Source organism: Monopterus albus, unplaced genomic scaffold, assembly GCF_001952655.1.
Source record: "Monopterus albus unplaced genomic scaffold, M_albus_1.0 scaffold84.1, whole genome shotgun sequence".
NCBI classification, from domain to species: Eukaryota; Metazoa; Chordata; class Actinopteri; order Synbranchiformes; family Synbranchidae; genus Monopterus; species Monopterus albus.
The window spans coordinates 341,414-359,826 of NW_018127964.1; the positions used below are offsets into that span (position 1 = coordinate 341,414).

At 42.1% G+C, this 18,413-nt stretch overlaps 3 protein-coding genes across 4 annotated transcripts in view; 1 reads left to right on the forward strand and 2 right to left on the reverse strand.

Moving 5' to 3' along the window:
• The window catches only part of rnf115a (ring finger protein 115a), a 17,186-nt gene extending 10,458 nt beyond the window's left edge, over positions 1-6,728 (reverse strand). Inside the window, exons 1-7 of the mRNA XM_020607185.1 lie at positions 6,486-6,728; positions 3,890-3,948; positions 3,576-3,630; positions 3,086-3,369; positions 2,874-2,942; positions 2,717-2,789; positions 2,504-2,597 (exon numbers count right to left, since the gene is read on the reverse strand). Coding sequence (XP_020462841.1) covers positions 2,504-2,597; positions 2,717-2,789; positions 2,874-2,942; positions 3,086-3,369; positions 3,576-3,630; positions 3,890-3,948; positions 6,486-6,638 — 787 coding nt within the window. The 5' untranslated portion in view covers positions 6,639-6,728. The remainder of the gene's footprint in view (positions 1-2,503; positions 2,598-2,716; positions 2,790-2,873; positions 2,943-3,085; positions 3,370-3,575; positions 3,631-3,889; positions 3,949-6,485) is intronic.
• Positions 6,729-6,739: 11 nt separating this feature from the next.
• Positions 6,740-14,195, forward strand: polr3c (polymerase (RNA) III (DNA directed) polypeptide C). Its single transcript, XM_020607182.1, has 13 exons — positions 6,740-6,855; positions 7,497-7,643; positions 8,147-8,411; positions 8,807-9,102; positions 9,246-9,350; positions 11,702-11,875; positions 11,959-12,010; positions 12,443-12,503; positions 12,585-12,735; positions 13,234-13,335; positions 13,428-13,477; positions 13,627-13,776; positions 13,877-14,195. The coding sequence occupies exons 2-13, from the start codon at positions 7,497-7,499 to the stop codon at positions 13,959-13,961; spliced, it is 1,638 nt and encodes a 545-aa protein (XP_020462838.1). The 5' UTR covers positions 6,740-6,855; the 3' UTR covers positions 13,962-14,195.
• Positions 14,196-14,357: 162 nt separating this feature from the next.
• itga10 (integrin, alpha 10) overlaps positions 14,358-18,413 on the reverse strand; it is a 24,654-nt gene continuing 20,598 nt past the window's right edge. For both annotated transcript variants that reach the window (XM_020607181.1, XM_020607180.1), the window contains exons 15-30: positions 18,217-18,347; positions 17,357-17,523; positions 17,071-17,213; positions 16,846-16,956; positions 16,661-16,746; positions 16,406-16,547; positions 16,216-16,308; positions 16,024-16,100; positions 15,784-15,873; positions 15,619-15,703; positions 15,420-15,533; positions 15,240-15,347; positions 15,033-15,146; positions 14,859-14,954; positions 14,660-14,773; positions 14,358-14,566 (exon numbers count right to left, since the gene is read on the reverse strand). In XM_020607181.1, coding sequence (XP_020462837.1) covers positions 14,513-14,566; positions 14,660-14,773; positions 14,859-14,954; positions 15,033-15,146; positions 15,240-15,347; positions 15,420-15,533; positions 15,619-15,703; positions 15,784-15,873; positions 16,024-16,100; positions 16,216-16,308; positions 16,406-16,547; positions 16,661-16,746; positions 16,846-16,956; positions 17,071-17,213; positions 17,357-17,523; positions 18,217-18,347 — 1,725 coding nt within the window. In that variant the 3' untranslated portion in view covers positions 14,358-14,512. The remainder of the gene's footprint in view (positions 14,567-14,659; positions 14,774-14,858; positions 14,955-15,032; positions 15,147-15,239; positions 15,348-15,419; positions 15,534-15,618; positions 15,704-15,783; positions 15,874-16,023; positions 16,101-16,215; positions 16,309-16,405; positions 16,548-16,660; positions 16,747-16,845; positions 16,957-17,070; positions 17,214-17,356; positions 17,524-18,216; positions 18,348-18,413) is intronic.

Here is an 18,413-nt window from a genome sequence, read left to right on the forward strand (position 1 = left end):
GGGGGGCTGCAGTGATGGTTGACTTTCTACAACTTTCTCCCATCTCCCGACTGCATCTCTGGAGCTCAGCCACAGTCATCTTTGGGTTCTTCTGTACCTCTCTCACCAAGGCTCTTCTCCCCTGATAGCTCAGTTTGGCCGGACGGCCAGCTCTAGGAAGGGTTCTGGTCGTCCCAAACGTCTTCCATTTAAGGATTATGGAGGCCACTGTGCTCTTAGGAACCTTAAGTGCAGCAGAAATTTTTTTGTAACCTTGGCCAGATCTGTGCCTTGCCACAATTCTGTCTGAGCTCTTCAGGCAGTTCCTTTGACCTCATGATTCTCATTTGCTCTGACATGCACTGTGAGCTGTAGGGTCTTGTATAGACAGGTGTGTGGCTTTCCTAATCACGTTCAATCAGTATAATCAAACACAGCTGGACTCAAATGAAGGTGTAGAACCATCTCAGGGATGATCAGCAGAAATGGACAGCACCTAAGTTAAATATATGAGTGTCACAGCAAAGGGTCTGAATACTTATGACCATGTGATATTTCAGTTTTTCTTTTTTAATAAATCTGCAAAAATGTCAAAAAATCTGTGTTTTTCTGTCAATATGGGGTGCTGTGTGTACATTAATGAGGAAAAAAATGAACTTAAATGATTTTAGCATATGGCTGCAATATAACAAAGAGTGAAAAATTTAAGGGGGTCTGAATACTTTCCGTACCCACCGTATATGGATGTGCTAAAAGAGGACATGAAGTTAATTGGGGTGAGAGTAGAGGATGCTGAGGATAGAGTTAGGTGGAAATAGATGATTCAATTTGGCAACCCCTAATGGGAACAGCTGAAACCTGGGCTTTCAGCTTTTCAGAGTAGGTCCTCTTTGCTGCTCTGATCTCCCTTGTCAGTGTGTTCCTAGCCTGGCTGTACAGAGTCCTGTCCCCACACCTGTAAGCCTCCTCTTTGGCATGACAAAGTTGCTTGAGTCTGGCTGTAAACCAGGGCTTGTTGTTGTTGTATGTGCACACACGCATCCTCATAAAAGCTGATATAAGATGTCACAGTGTCAGTGAGTTCATCCAGGTTTGTAGCTGCAGTCTCAAATACACTCCAGTCTGTGCAGTCAAAGCAGGCCTGTAGCTCTGACTTAGCCTCCCCAGTCCAGCTCTTCACTGTTTTGACTACAGGCTTCACACCTTTTAGTTTCTGCCTGTAGGTTGGAATAAGACGGACCATACAGTGAACAGAGAGTCCGAGGGCTGTGCGGGGGACAGAGTGATAGGCGTCTTTTATTGTTGTGTAGCAGTGGTCCAGTGTGACTTTGTCCCTGGTGGGACAGGTGATGTGCTTGTCTGTATTTGGGCAGTTCGTGGGAGAGATTTGCTCTGTTAATGTCCCCTAGAACAATGAGTGGAGAGTCGGGATGTTCTAGCTCCAGGCTAGTTATCAGTTCTGCTAGGCGCCGTAGCGTGCTAGAGTGGGCCTGTGCTCTTATGTGCACTCCCATTAGAATGAAACTGTAAACATCAGTAAATTTCTTATCAGGGAATTAAGGCAATAATGGTTCTGAGAATGGCCTCACCTGTATAAAGTAACACCAAAACAAATGCCTGAAAAAGGCACACAGACCATAATCTATCCCAGTATTCCAGCCATCAACAGCCTGCAATAGCTAGGCTGCATAACTAACCACACTGTTACAGCTCAGTGGTAAAATAGGACAGCATATATTTAAGAGGAAGTCAAAAAGAACAGATCCAAAAGAGGATTTGGGGGAAAAAAAAACAGGGGTGGTGAACAAGCAGCAAGCAAAAAAAAAGATGTGAAAGTTTTATTTTCTTTTTAGAAACAACTTTTGATATTCTCAAGGTTAATGGGCCCTTCATCCCAAACAGACACTCAGAGGCTGGACAAACAACAACAGCATACAAACAAGTGCTGTTTCGTGCAGTATCCAAATGCCAGACCTCTAAAAAATAACCTTGTATTTACTTAATGACAGAGGTGTTACTAGCATTTTTACAGAATATATACTATACATGTATTAGTGTATATTATACATTTCCTATCATATGAGAATGTCTCCCTCTGTAAATAAATAAAACTGAACTGCGTGTGCGTATAAACACAGTTACTAACTTATTGTACAGATGAAAGGCAGATAAGTTTATCACTCTGCCCCTTGAAAGTGTTACTGCTGGAGGTTAGGTTAGTTCTTTATCTCACAATGTCTTGATATTGTTCTTTGCTTTCTGATTAGACAGCATAAGAGCTAAACATGCAGATTTTAATAGGGCAACACAATAAAATAAGTACCTTAAAACTAGCCTGTAGTTATTAAGTACTTAGTGATGATGAGTACAGAATTTCACTAAAAGCTGGTCCAGTCTACTGCATACAAGATATCAATGCAACAGCTCCAGCCACAAGATATATTACAATGTGTAGTTACAGGTGCACAATATAAAGAGATACTATTAGATAAAGGAAAAAACTTTGAAAAGAAGAACATCTGACCTGCTTGTTCCTGAGAGATAGTGACAGTTGGGAGAGAGGAGATCTTCTCTTTCTCTGCCGGAGGAGGTCCTGTGTTCTCCAACTGACCTAGTAACTACACACACACACACACACACACACACACACACACACACACACACAGTAAACTGAAGAGAAATTAAAAGGTGACAGGTACACAACGTTTGTACAAAGTTATATTAGGTTTAGGCTTACCTGTGTTATCACAGCGTCTAACCCTCCCTGTCCCCAGGCGTAATCACCAGGGTTAGAGTGCAGCATCCCGGTCCTGAAAGAGACAGACACCACATGTTAATGGGAAACAGTACTGTCATAGCAGTAACATTGTGATGCTACTGAACACTCATCTTACCATGAGAGGGGAGGTGAGCCAGGGACTCCAGAGTTGGCAAAAAGGCCAGCAAGAAACTGCTGTACAATCCTGAGAAATAGAAAACGACTAGTGTCACTGCCAAAAATAAAAACAGTTAGGATTTTAAATAGCGCTGTTGTTATTACAAGTGGGAGTATGTAAGGCAGTGAAAAGAGTAAGGAAGATGAAGAAGGCAGGAGTTGGTTACTCACCCTTCCACAGCAGGCGAGCGGTCTGGCCTGCTGCTGCCTCTGGACCGGTATCTCCTCTGGCTGTGCAAGCGAGGGGGACGTCCTGGTCCCCAGTGCTCCCCAGCTCCTAGTAGTCCCCCCATCGGTCCCCCTAGTCCCGTTGGGACTGACCCCCCAATTGGTCCCCCTCCCAAGCCCCCCAGGTCACTGAGACCTCCCAGGCGTCCTCGAGGGAGCCGAGGGTCTGAGTCAGGGGTGTCACTGTCTGTTAAAAATGGCCGCTCCAGTAACAACAGGTGCCATAGCTACAGGGATGTTGGGATGGCACAGGGTAGAAGACAGACAAGAATTTGAAGGGTGAAGGAGTTTAAGATGGAAAGTGTGGATATGGAAAGCAATGACAGAACAGGAGAAGGCAGGGGGAAGAAAAGGCCTACGTTAATCAAAGCACATAATTGAGTACAATCAACCTCCCCACACTATACCCCAAATCCCTCAGACTAGCTCGTACCTCTGCAAACTGTGTGGCTGTGTCATCTATCCCGTTAGCGCCACCCTCTAGGAGACTGAGGGAAACAGTGCACAAGGGGACAAAAGACACATTAGTAGCAACATCCAAAGAACAGCTTAAGTGTTAGCCTGGGACAAAACTGCAGATCAGCCTCCAACAGCAAAATTTGTAGGTCATTGTAAATAAGCTAAAGGAAATATGTAACAGAACATTTTACTGTTATGTTCCAACACTATTAACACTATCAGGTCTTAACATCTTGGGTTGTCTAGACAAATAGTGCACAGCAGATTCCCAGAATAATAATCCCTTACCTGGAGTCTTCTGTCACTTCCTCTATGAAACCTGAGTCACATCTTGGACAGATGTACTCCTGGAAAAAGCCACAAGGTTTGGAAAAATTAATATCAAAATAATAATAATTTCCTAGAACTCAAGGTGACATATTCAAATGTTGTTTTGTCTGACCAAAAATCCAAAACCGTAAGATATTCAGTTAACAATGATACTGCCATTTTTGTTTGAAAAATGACTGAAACAAATATCTGATTATCAAAGTAGCTGCAGATTAATTTTCTGTCAGTCGACTACTTGGTAGAATAATTCAGCTACATTATATGACCTACTGAATTATGATTTTGTTATCCATAATTACAGGAAAGCTACAGTTTTTGTTTTACACATATGCAAAGTTTTCTCTGGTGTAAAGCATAAGAAATGAACAAACTTCACCGCACTGAATATCCCTTTTATTTAAGTAAATTCCATTCAGCATTTACCATATTGTGATACAGTGATAATTGGAAAACCGTCTAAAATGAATCAGCCAGTCCTAGAGGGGACTCACAAGACATCATAAAGACCATTTAATGACTGGCTTTGTCAACAAAAGAACAGTTTTTCTTTGAGAGAGTAATATCAGTCAGATTTGTGTGACAGCATGTGTTTTATGAATGTAACCCAGGAGGTAGAGCTGGTCTACCAGCCACACCTAAAATGTGCAGTGTTTCATAAATAAAAAACAAAACAAAACAAAACACTGCAACAGACAGAATGAGGAAAACACTACCGCTACTTGGAAAAGCTGGACCATATGTTCTTCCCTCAGTATAAGCCAGGGTCTCTCAACTAATTTAACATACAAAAAGAGGTGTGAGAAAAAACAGAGATACATTGGTTTTATAACATATATTAATGAGAGAATTAGGTCACTTAATATCAGCTTTCTTGACCTGTCCAGGGTATACCCCACCTCTCGCCCAATGTCAGCTGGGATTGGCTCCAGCCCGACCCCCGCGAGACCTCTTCAGGATAAGCGGTATAAATAATGGATGGAATATCATATTTCTATATTATATTATAAATGCATATTATACAGTATTTGGAGCTCACATGACAATCTAACGCCCTCTATTAGTTTGGTTTATAAAAATATGGACATCTAAAAACAGTCACCAATAAAAATGGCTGAGACGCCCTAAATCAGCTTCTGTCATTTGTGTCTCATTTACTCACAGAAAGATTATCCTATCGGTTGTATAAATGGATGCACAACTGAAAGACGGCCCTGGGATATACTGTAGTCATGTGGAGTGATACGCTCGGGTGTTGCAGTCACTTGGCTCAGTGAAGACATTCCACAGGATAGTGTGTGCCTGAGACAAGCTGGCCAGTTTAGAGTCAGTGACAGGGAAGGCTGAAATTACCCTCAGTCAAACCATAAAAATAAAGATTCAGTCTGACAAGATAATTTGGCTGACTGCCTTCAGTGATGCAATGCCTGTGAGCCACATAAACAATGCCAGTTTATTTAGCATTTTTGTCAGTCTAATTCATATCAATCAAAACAGACTATTTTTATACATAATACATTTATTTTCTGTTAACCCACCAATCATTCTATCATTTATAGATAAATAATTTGGTTGATATAATATAAAAACCCCAAATCCCCATCACAACCTCCTATTACTTGTGACAGACTAAAACCCAAAAACATTTAATTAGCTACCATTATGGATGAAGAAAACCAGCAAATCCAAAACATTTCAGGTGCTGGCACTACAAAATATTGTCATTTTTGCAGCAAAATGAATTTCCGTCACTCTACTAACTTATTAACCGAATAATCCCTTAATGTTTAGTAAGTTTTCAGATTGAATCAACAGAACCACAAACAATCGCTTTCACAACAATAGACCTCTCTAAACCAGTTTCATCAAAAGGCCAACATAAGAACCTTTATGAAACTAGGATTTCCTGAATGACCATTGTAATACACTGGCTACTCAATGTAAATGGGAATCCTTCATAATTGTCTAGAATGTAGAAAACACATACTGGGGTAGTAAAATTCTAGGTAAATAAATGTAAGTCAAATTACATTCATACATTACATTGGGCTACTCTCACATTTGACTTCAAAACTGAAACTAAACATGTTTATGCTCCTGAAAAAGCCCCAGCTCGTCTGGCCAAGAGTGTGTTTTAAGTATGAACAAAGCTGAAAACGAAAATGCCAAGTATCAAACAAATTAAATATTATCTAAATAAATGACAAGGTAACACAGTCTTTTCTCTCTCAGCTGTGTTTTTGTGTAAAACACATCCCAATGCTATCAAAGGAAAGCTTAAAGCACGGTGCGTTGACAAAACTGTCTTAAACATGCAAACTAATAAAACTTGTAGATGTCTGCTTCTGATGTGTGATTTTTGACGGAGATATCTACGAGTGTCACGAGTTTATTTAGTGAGTTAACAACAAACGCTAAAAGCTGTTAGCAGGCTAGCTAGCATTTAGCTGTAGCAGCCAAGCGAAACAAACGATATTTCGGAGAAAGGCTGACTTGTCAACCGCACGTATTAAACAGAACAGTACGAAAAATAACGAATGAAACACGTCTGTCTTACCGGGAGTTTGGGGTTTACTTCTCCCTTACAACAGTGACAGAAAAACCGATGCGGGGGAACAGCCGCAGCCTCCGCCATCTTCCCCAGAACAGCACAAACACTGACGTAGGTCCTCCACTGACTAAAGCCTGCTGTCCACCTCCAGCCCAGCATGCACCGCACAACCCCAACGAGAGGAGCCTTTGAGCGGAGGTGCCTTACCAGTTGGTGGCGGTAATACACCAAGTCGTTGTTTGACCTGCAATAAACCTCAGAGGAAAAAAAGGAAGAAGAATAACGGAAGTGCTCATGTGTTGTCAACGAGAAGTCGCATGTGTTTAATCTTCAGTGTTTAGGTTACCCTTTTCCTACAAACTTGTTTACCGAAAAGGTTTGTGAAAAACAGTAAACTGATGGCTGACGTAATGTTCAGGTGTAAACGTTATCTAGTAGCTAAAATGCATAGTGTTTGCCCTGTCTGATTACTTGTAGTTATGCGGCAGTAACAATAAGCTTACTGGGTTTTTATTTGAAAAACTACGCACTTCTGTTCTCATTATTTATTACTGAACGTTTGACATTGCTCATTGTTAGCACCTCTGTGTAACTTAGCGTTCTGCTTATACTGTCAACATACTGTATATTGACAGTGCATATACTGCACACATAAAAGGCACATTAATGTTACATTAATGTTCTTGCAGTGCTTTTTGCGGATAGTTGCCCCGTTATAGAGTGTCTGTACATCATTGTGTTCAGTGACGCTTTAATTTACAAGCTCCCAACATTAGTGCCTTATTAAATCCAGATTTATGTACAGCATTACAGTATTACAGTGTTATATTGATTTTTGTGTTGATGGTGCCTTATTAAATCCAGATGTATATACAGCATTACAGTGTATACTGTTTGTTAAAAACACATAAACAGTGTTATATTGATTTTTGTGTTGATTGGGTGACTAATACAGGCAGTTTGAAAACTTGTAGTGAGTCGTCTTCTTCTTCTTCCTGTGTGCGTGTGTCTGTGCAGATGACTGCCCAGGAGGTGCGTCTGTGTGGTCTGCTGCTGCGAGAGCATTTTGGTGAAGTGGTGGAGAAAGTGGGAACACACCTGCTGAGAAATGGAACACAGAATTTAAGAACCATCATTCATGAGACTGGCATCCCAGTGGACTTGGTACCACTGCTTGTCTTTCTTTTTCTGGGCTTGTCGCTGCTTTATACTGTGGAAATGTTTTTATCCATTTCCCCAGCATTTTCAAGCAGAGATTAACTGTTCACCCTTTTGTAGTTATGTTAGCGAGCCATTTTAGATGCAATATGTGGTGCATTTAAACACACTGTAGTTTCCTGGTTTCTTTACACAGCAGGAGAGCCTTAGCATGTTCTTGCATCACCCATTTAAATACAAAACATGGTATCTTTTTACATGATAGGTTCTGCTGCAGAGACCTGACTACATGGTAGTTTGTAGACTGAGCTAAGGTCGTTTTAGTACAGGAAGGCCTTATTTTTGAAAACACTGGTGGAGTATGAGGAGCACAATACATGCAAATATATTATGTGCAATATACAAAAACATTTTCTGCTTTAATCTTATATATGATATGATTTTTGTGTGCATGTAAACAAATTCATCATGGTAAAGCAATTCTTCCCTCCCCCTTTCTGTCTACCCAGGTAAAGAAGTCTCTGTGTGTGCTTGTGCAGCATGGAGCCTGTGTGTTCAGCTCAGGCCGTAAAGGACCTGGGAGCCCTACAGAGTATCAGACCGGCTGTGATCGGATCCTGAGAATTCTGCGATACCCACGTTACATCTACACTTCTAAAACACTGTATGGCGACACTGGAGAGCTAATCATAGAGGAGTTACTACAGCGAGGTCATATGACCATGAGCAGTACAGTGAAGACTGTGGCTGACCGCCTCACACAGAACATGGAGGGTCAGTATCTTGGTGCATGTAGCAATCAAAGAGGCTCTCGAAAAACATCAGTATAGCCCAAAGTTTACTACACCTAACTATCATTGTAGTTATTAGAGGCAGAAAATGCAAACTGTGGGTGGAGGCAGAAGGAGCAAGTGGGAACAAACATGAATGACTGCAATAGGCTATGATACCTGTCAATTAAGAAAACAAGACCCAAAAACTATACTCCTCTAAAGCTTTTAAATCTTAATGGAGCACTTCTTCCAAATGATCACTACGACAGATGCTGCTTCACCTTAACAAAAGGACTCAAATATGATGATTTAGTCGGTAAACACGGGATTTGTGTGGAATGTAACACAAGGAATATCATTCAAGATTTTTTCATAACAGTCTTTCTGATGTTGTAGAGGGACACAGCATGGATTACAGTGAAGTGTCTTCCACCTTCTCCAAACTGGTGGAGACTCATTTTCTTCAGCGCTGCCCTCCACTTGCACAAAAAACAGATGTGATGACTACAGCTACTCCTGCTACTCCTGGTGCCCCTGCTGACCCGGTTAGCACCACTCTGTCTACACCAGAGAGTTTCCCTGACTGCTACAAGGTACCTCACGTGACACTCATCGGGCGAGGCAAGCGTCAACTCTCCGGTGACGATGGAGAGGACCAAAAGAATGCAAAGAAGGCTCGGCTAGATTCAGATGTGAGATGTTTTTACCTTAAATAACACAGCTGTCTTTTTGTTTTGTTAAACCTTCTCATAATTTTTCTCACTTATTTTACATATTGCATATAATATCTTTTTCTCCATCTCTTTAATATGCTCTCTGTCTCTCTTTTGTCCAGACACATGGTGACGAGGGGATTTACTGGCAGGTGAACTTTGAGAGGTTCCACCTCCACTTCAGAGACCAGGCTATCATCAGTGCTGTAGCTAATAAACTGGACCAGGTCAGGTGTACACATGGTTTACACACAGTTTAATCTGTGTTCATTTGCTAGGAACACGTAGATAGCATAAAACCATGAACACATGCACAACTGAAATCCCTGCTTCACCAACTCACTAACGTCAAAACACAGTTATGTAAATAAGGCACAATCTGGAAAGCAGAGTGTTAGAAAAATTTAACAAGGTGATACGAAGGAATACTGAGACTTTTGAAAATTATCAAGGTGTCTTTTAATTATTCTTGCAAGAAGGAGCACTACATCAACACTCAAGAAGTCTTTGACAATAATGATCAGAGAAGCAATCTCTGTGAACGCTACTTATACTATTCATTGCAATGTTATTGCTCTTTGTTCTGCCAGGCAAGCATTTGTCTCCCCCAGTCGTGGGGGTCAGGTCAGCAAGTATGCTTTCTTATCAGGAGATTGCCTGTCCTGATCTCCCAACCTAAAGAGCAATAAATGTTTACAGTGCCTTGCGAAAGTATTCGGCCCCCTTGAACTTTGCGACCTTTTGCCACATTTCAGGCTTCAAACATAAAGATATAAAACTGTAATTTTTTGTGAAGAATCAACAACAAGTGGGACACAATCATGAAGTGGAACGAAATTTATTGGATATTTCAAACTTTTTTAACAAATAAAAAACTGAAAAATTGGGCGTGCAAAATTATTCAGCCCCCTTAAGTTAATACTTTGTAGCGCCACCTTTTGCTGCGATTACAGCTGTAAGTCACTTGGGGTATGTCTCTATCAGTTTTGCACATCGAGAGACTGAAATATTTGCCCATTCCTCCTTGCAAACCAGCTCGAGCTCAGTGAGGTTGGATGGAGAGCATTTGTGAACAGCAGTTTTCAGTTCTTTCCACAGATTCTCGATTGGATTCAGGTCTGGACTTTGACTTGGCCATTCTAACACCTGGATATGTTTAGTTTTGAACCATTCCATTGTAGATTTTGCTTTATGTTTTGAATCATTGTCTTGTTGGAAGACAAATCTCCATCCCAGTCTCAGGTCTTTTGCAGACTCCATCAGGTTTCCTTCCAGAATAGTCCTGTATTTGGCTCCATCCATCTTCCCATCAATTTTAACCACCTTCCCTGTCCCTGCTGAAGAAAAGCAGGCCCAAACCATGATGCTGCCACCACCATGTTTGACAGTGGGGATGGTGTGTTCAGGGTGATGAGCTGTGTTGCTTTTACGCCAAACATAACGTTTTGCATTGTTGCCAAAAAGTTCGATTTTGGTTTCATCTGACCAGAGCACCTTCTTCCACATGTTTGGTGTGTCTCCCAGGTGGCTTGTGGCAAACTTTAAACAACACTTTTTATGGATATCTTTAAGAAATGGCTTTCTTCTTGCCACTCTTCCATAAAGGCCAGATTTGTGCAGTATACGACTGATTGTTGTCCTATGGACAGAGTCTCCCACCTCAGCTGTAGATCGCTGCAGTTCATCCAGAGTGATCATGGGCCGCTTGGCTGCATCTCTGATCAGTCTTCTCCTTGTATGAGCTGAAAGTTTAGAGGGACGGCCAGGTCTTGGTAGATTTGCAGTGGTCTGATACTCCTTCCATTTCAATATTATCACTTGCACAGTGCTCCTTGGGATGTTTAAAGCTTGGGAAATCTTTTTATATCCAAATCCGGCTTTAAACTTCTCCACAACAGTATCTCAGACCTGCCTGGTGTGTTCCTTGTTCTTCATGATGCTCTATGCGCTTTAAACGGACCTCTGAGACTATCACAGTGCAGGTGCATTTATACGGAGACTTGATTACACACAGGTGGATTCTATTTATCATCATTAGTCATTTAGGTCAACATTGGATCATTCAGAGATCCTCACTGAACTTCTGGAGAGAGTTTGCTGCACTGAAAGTAAAGGGGCTGAATAATTTTGCACGCCCAATTATTCAGTTTTTTATTTGTTAAAAAAGTTTGAAATATCCAATAAATTTCGTTCCACTTCATGATTGTGTCCCACTTGTTGTTGATTCTTCACAAAAAATTACAGTTTTATATCTTTATGTTTGAAGCCTGAAATGTGGCAAAAGGTCGCAAAGTTCAAGGGGGCCGAATACTTTCGCAAGGCACTGTACATGCAGTTTCCTGACTTCTTTAAGCTAAAGAGCATCCTTTTACAATGACTGCACAACATTTGTTCATGGTAAACATTAGCTACACACAAGAAGGAAATGTCCAGTAGTTTTCCATCACAGAGGGTCAACCATCGGTCTGTATGCTACATATATCTGAACCATGCCTCCTTTATATGCAAGGTTAAGTTTGTATTGCGATTGTTTGTGATTTCAATGATTTATCATCTCTCTATATTCTTTCCAACTCAGACTACCAGTGAGATAGTGAGGACTATGCTGAGGATGAGTGAGGTGATGACTGCACCCACAGCCACCTGCACAAAGCCCCTGTCAGCCAATGAGATCTTCAGGTCCCTCCCAACCAGCTACAACATCAGCAGACCCATCTTAGACCAGTACCTCACTCTGCTGGTGGATGATCCGGTTTGAGGCACACATTACTTTTTCCATTTTTCAGTTTTCTCATCAAGAAATGTTTAGATATACTTGTGTCTTTCATTTCCTAGATGGAGTTTGTGGGGAAGGCTGGTGAAAGTGGAGGAGGGGTGTATGTTGTCAGTATCCTTTTTAATGTAGATGGTCACAGGCATGTTTTCAAAAACCAACACTTTGCTGTTGTTTTGCCTCCATGCTGGCGACAGGTATGGCCAGAGGCACCATGTTTTTGGATCGTCCGTCCTTCTGTCTGTACATCTGTCCCTCCCATGCGGTGTCTCAAGAATGACTTGAGGGAATTTTTTCACATATGGCACAAGCATCCACTTGGACTCAAGGATGAACTGATTATATGTGACAAAGCTCTTTATCAGTCCTCTGTACTCCTCTGTAAAAGTAGTCCCTAAGTGAAGGCAGCGTGTTTCTAACCTGAAATTATTCACTAGACTCATACATGACACTATGGTGATAACTCCCATTTTGCAAAAAACAAACAAAAAAAACTTTAATTTATCACACACAAGGTGTGGATGCTTTCTTTAACTCCTCTCTCAGATCTGCACAGAGCGCTGGCCAATCTGGCCCGGGCCACACTTGAGTCTGTTGTTCAGGAGAGGTAAGTGAAGGCATTTCAGTTTGTAAATACATGTGATTAAAAAGCTCATTATTAATGTATTCCCTTGAACTATACCATCAGATTCGGCTCCCGTTCAGCACGCATCTTCCGTCTGTTGCTAAGGAAACGTCACCTGGAGCAGAAGCAGGTGGAGGATTTTGCCATGATTCCAGCCAAGGAGGCTAAAGACATGCTGTACACACTGCTTTCACAAAACCTGGTCCAGCTACAGGTACTGTAAGTGAATGATGGATTGTGAATTGATTTCAAATCATAATTTAGGTTTTGGCTTAATGCACTTAACCACAACATGAAAAAGCTGCCAAAACAGTTGTCATTCTTAACTGCTACCACAAACTACAGACAGAGGACAGACTGCTCGCTGTGCTGTCTTTAGAAATCCAAACCAAAACTCTTCAAGCCAATTTTTTGTGTATTAACATGAGGAATTGCAGAAAAGTAGGACAAAGTAGGAGCAGTCCAAAATTTGAAAATTATTTGGCACGTTTTTTAAGATCCACTAAGTTAAACCCACACTTTAAAATGCTGCAGTCTTTCTGTGAACAGTGAATCGAGGAGAGGTTAATACAAGTGACTGGCCAATTCAGTGACATTGATTGAGAGGGCACACTAGAGGAGTTATCAAATTAAAGGGAGCAGTCACAGGTTTTTAGTCTTTAATCTACCTACGCATCTTCTCTTAACTGCTGTTATATTTCTCATTTTTCAGGAAATCCCAAAGACACCAGACTATGCTCCCTCTCGCACCTTTTATCTTTACACCGTTAGCCAACTCCCAACTGCAAGAATGCTGCTACAGAACTGCTACAAGGTAAACCAGTGAACATGAGTTGTTCTTATCTGTTCATGTGGTTTCTGCCTTTACTGATTTGTTGTTTGCACTGTTTATTTTTCTCTGGCCAGACAGTGGCCAACCTCATAGAGAGACGACTGTTCGAGACCAAAGACAGCAAGTGAGTGTATGAATAATGAGTCAATGTCCTCATGTTGTTTCACTGCCACAGCAAGTCAAATAATGTCATTGGATCTGCTTTAAAAGTTGTACAGCTCACATACTGTGCCACAGATGAACGTATTGATTGGTTTTATGTTTGACTGACAGGCGTCTGCTAGAGAAATCCCAGCGAATCGAGGCCATCCTGGCATCTCTGCAGGCCAGCGGCGCTGAACCTGAACAGCTGACAGAAGTCGAGGAGATGATCACCGCTCCTGAAAAGCAGCAGCTTGAATCCTTACGGGTTCACATCAACAAGTAGGAGCACAAAACTACAATTCCCTTTTCTACAGATGTTAGTCACCTCTTTGCTCTGGAGGTGTTCATTGTTCTCACCATTTTCCTTTTTCCCCTCCAGGTTAGATTCAGCAGAGAATCAGGTAGATGAAACTATCTTTCTGCTAGAGTCCTACATCAGCTCCACTGCCACACTCACAAGTTGAGTCAGATGTACGAGCATTACAACTCATCCAAAAGACGGAGGGAACTGTTGTCACTACTTTTTATGAGTGAATGCTGTCAAGTGTGAGTGTTTTATAGCTTACAACTGGGATGTTTCAGTTTGAAGTGGAATAAAATTTTAATTTTTATTACATGCATCAGCAAATGTATAAACAGTACAAGAATATTTCTTTTCAACACTTTTAATTCCATAATTGAACAAATGCAAAACTGTAGGACAAACATAGGAAAAAGTTATCTTTTCAAATGTAAAACGATGAAGATGTCTTGTCTAATAAATAGGAGTAATGCAATTTGGTTTTTCCTGAAATTTAGAAAAAGATTATTTACATAAGTGCTCCTGACCCTGGAGACAGCAGGCAGTGCAGTTCTGTTGGATCCTTGTAATGCTGCCTTTGGTCCCGGAGGTCCCTGTTGCAGCTGCATCTTGGGTCCAAGCCCAGGACTATCTCTGTGCCTGGTAGGAGGTGGACTCAGTTCATCTGGTAGTCACTGAGGCAAATGACTGTTGTCATGGCAGCAGAAGCTGAGCTCAGTCCTCATGGTTCTCATCCTCTCTTCTGTGTTTCCGTGTGAAGAACCCGAGCTGATGAGACGTGAGATGGAGACTGACTTTCTATCATAACACATTCTGATGTTTTTCTGAAGAAATGTGAAGTGATATCAAATATGAAGATACCTTCCACAGTATGAAAATGATAAGGGCCAGTAGCAGTAATCCTCCGATGATGCTACCAATCAGAATCCAGAGTGAGATTGGAATAGCTCGGCCTTTCAGCACCTCCAGCACAGTCTACAGAAAAACAGGTGAAGGGAGACATTTATACAAAGTGAATGCTCTTCCTATTCTGCCACTGAGAATCTTGCTGTGGCCTTACCTCCCTCCAGTCTGTTCCTGAACCCAGAGTGAAGGGGTTAGTCTCCTGAGCTGTGACGCGATAGGCACCTATTATCCTCGCTGACTTAAATTTGGCCTATAAAAGGGGACGTGTTTGTCATATGGCTAAAGAAATGGGCTGAAATGAGCATCTGTGTTTGGGTGTTTATCTTACTTGTCTGAAAAAATCATCATGAACTCTGCGGCTGACACGAACGACTGCAGCCTGCCCTCTCTGAAGCTGCCGGACTTCACACACCACCTCAGTGCACCATGACCTGCTGCAATTCTAGACATGTCGGCATAAATGTTAAACGACATGTTAACTTGTATGGTGATGCTGCATGCTGTTCAGTAGCTGCTGTGCTGCTGGAAGCCTCACCAGTATGTCATTGTGCATCATGTCGTCAGGATGGAGGGGGCGTACATCTCTCTGTCTGGCCTTCAGCTGGGCCAGATTACTCAGCACGCTGCAGTTCACCTCTGTGGCCTACGGGACATTTTAAATATGTCAGCTGTGATCTAAAAGGGAGGCACACTCTCAGGCAGAAACACTACTCACGTTGTATGAGAAGACATCTGTGACAGTCATGAAGACTTTGTCTTCTGCAGCCACAGACGGCAGATGCAGCCTCAGTTCCAAATTACTTACAGAGTAACAGCCAAGATTCTGCAGCTACAAACACAAACAAATAATACTCCCGTTTTGCCTTGTTTTATTTCTAGAGTGATAATTCATTTGATTACTATGAGCATGTTACCCTGAGGTGTGTGTAGAACTCTGGTCCAGTTGCCTCTGACACTGTCCGAGTGGGGTGGACCTCATATCGGTTCAGGTTTGAGTCACTGCACAGAAAAACAGGAAATATGCTGCACCAAATACACATAAAACAAAGGGATATCTGTTGTATATGCTGTACACATACCTGCTGACAAACAGGTCTGGCTCATACTGAACAAAACTCTGCAGCTGAATACTGTTGTCCCCTAAAGTATTTTCTCTCTCCACACTGTCACTGTAGGACAAACAAGGGGTTACATAAATTCCGGTGACTTTCAAAGAAGGAAAAAATATTTCCAGCGTGTAGCTGTGGAACTAAAAAAGTTCTGTATGTCTATAAAATGTGTGCAAGATGTATTCACTACTTCCTGCTTTAGTGATCTACCTGGCAGCATTAAGCTTCAATTGGACTCGACTGTGCAGAGCAGTGCAACTGAACTCAAACTCCAACATGAAGTTAACCTGCAGACAAAGAACAGAACAGCCTGCTGAAGTGACACATTTCATCTGGAGGAAGTGAAGTATGAGTGGGCTGAGTTGAAAAAGTGATGACGCCATTTCCCTGGCGCAGACATACCTTTGACTGAGAGCGAAATACTGGATAACTGACATTACAGGAGTGGCTGTTGGCACTAAGTGCTGTACACTCAATCTTAAAGTGGGCATCCTCCTACGATGAAAGAAAAGAGAGATGAAGAAAAAGAGGTTGTGTATGGTTAGATACAGTACACATGATCGTTCATGTGTAAGCAGTATAACTGGTTTACCCTAATGCTGAGGCTGGAGAAGTGCAAGTTGCGTGAATAGTGAAGCGTCAGGCTGGTGTTGTAGGCGTTTTCCAGTCTGTTCTGGAGCTGCACCTCCACTGCCAGACGCCTACGAGGACTGCGAATCACATAAGGCTTCTGTCTGTGGCACACACACAATGAAAATTCCCTGAAACTTAACAAGTGAGTAGATATCGGAACTCGTTAAACTGATGTGGAAAGACAAGAGAATAGAGGAATATTTCAAACCTGTACCTTGTCCCAGAGATGTCCATGTGAGCCTGCAGCACCAAATCTGTTGTGCACACATCATCCTCACCGCAGTCTTTAAAAAACGGGATCTAGACAGTGGAGGGAACACGTTTGATGAAAGAAATGAGGAAGGAAATGTCATCCAATAATAAATTTCTAATGATAACCATCAACATTGTGCCACTCACAAATTTCTTGACAGAGACTGGCCAACCTTCATCCAACACCGGACCACTCTCTGTATTGTTGATTTTAAACTGCAGTGAGAAGCTGATGGGACGGATGTAATCTGCTGTGTCCTACATCAATGACAGAAGCAAATGTTAGTGTCACTGTGTCCATCACGATGCCATCTGAATAAAAAATGGAAGGCGTTTCAGTGCAGCTGGTGTGCAAATACTGGAGGCTCTCACATAGACATGGAAGGGCAGTTTGTAGCAGAGAGTTCGTCCTGTGTGAACTTGCACCGACAGCTGGGTCTGTCGGTGGAAGCTGTCATCAAACAAGGCCCTTGCTGACAGCTTTCTGTCATCCAGCATGGCCGACACCCACAGATCTGTTGGAGAGAGTAGGTAATTGGGACAGATGGTGAGTGTGTAATTTTCCTGGCCAATTTACAACACATACAGTCCTTCTTGTAAGGATTTCTGAGGGTATTTCTGTGAATTTTGTCAATATGAAATAAATAAAGTGTCATACCAAAACTATTGCTGTGTGATCCAGGGGAGCGAGAGAAGGCTGTGAAGCAGGCAGTGGCATTGAGACAGGCTGATTCTCTGCCTCCCCTCTGGCAGGTCTTCTGAATGACATTGATGGAATGCGGCTGGAAGGACAGACTCACATTGATCTGGACTATGCTTCGAGAGCTGGAAAAAGAGTGACAGTGGATGATGAAAACAGGATTCAATTTTTAGCCACATGACTCCTGTGCTCCTCTCTTCCCCAGTTTTTTATATGCCACCATTACATGTCTCTAATTTTGTGTCTCCTCTGTGCCGTAGTTTGTCCTCTCTCTCTCCCTGTTTCTTTCTGCAGGTATCCCTGCAGAGCTCTATATTAATAAACTGGCCACATCAACCTGCCCATTGTTTGTTGTGCTGATGCTTTTTTTCCTCTTCTCTCTCCTCTATGCACTCAGCCCAACCGATTGAAGCAGACAGCCGCCCACCAACAGCCAGGGTCTGTCGGCGGTTTCTTCTGTTAAAAGGAGTTTTTCCTCTCCACTGTTGCCAAGTGCTTGCTCGAGGGGGATTTGTTGGGTTTGTAAGGCCTAGACCTTACTATGTACATTGTCATGAGATGACTGTTGATGTGAATTGGTGCTATACAAATAATTTGTACTGACACTGTATAAATTTATCAGTCAGGAGATTTTTTTTGAAGCCAGAAAGGAATTTAAATTTTTTGCATTATTCGTTTTATTAATGTGGAAGCCAGCTGGCTGTGGGTGATACCTCTAATGTGTTGTCTAGATTCAGTATCTCCCAGTGCTTGCAGCTATAAAATAAAATCTGTAGTGGCTCTTCCCTCTGTGCCTTTCATCATCTGTGTCTACCCACCTGAGCAATACAGCACTGCCCAGCGCTCCCACTGCCAAGTCTATTAGCTCATCCCCATCCAAGTCCAATCGAACGCTCACACTGCGGCCAAAATACTGCAAGGAGGGGGAAATCACAGACGCTGGAATACGCTGTAAGGGTGGGAGAGGCAGAATCAAAAACACACATTCTTTGAATTAATTCTAAAATGAATGAAT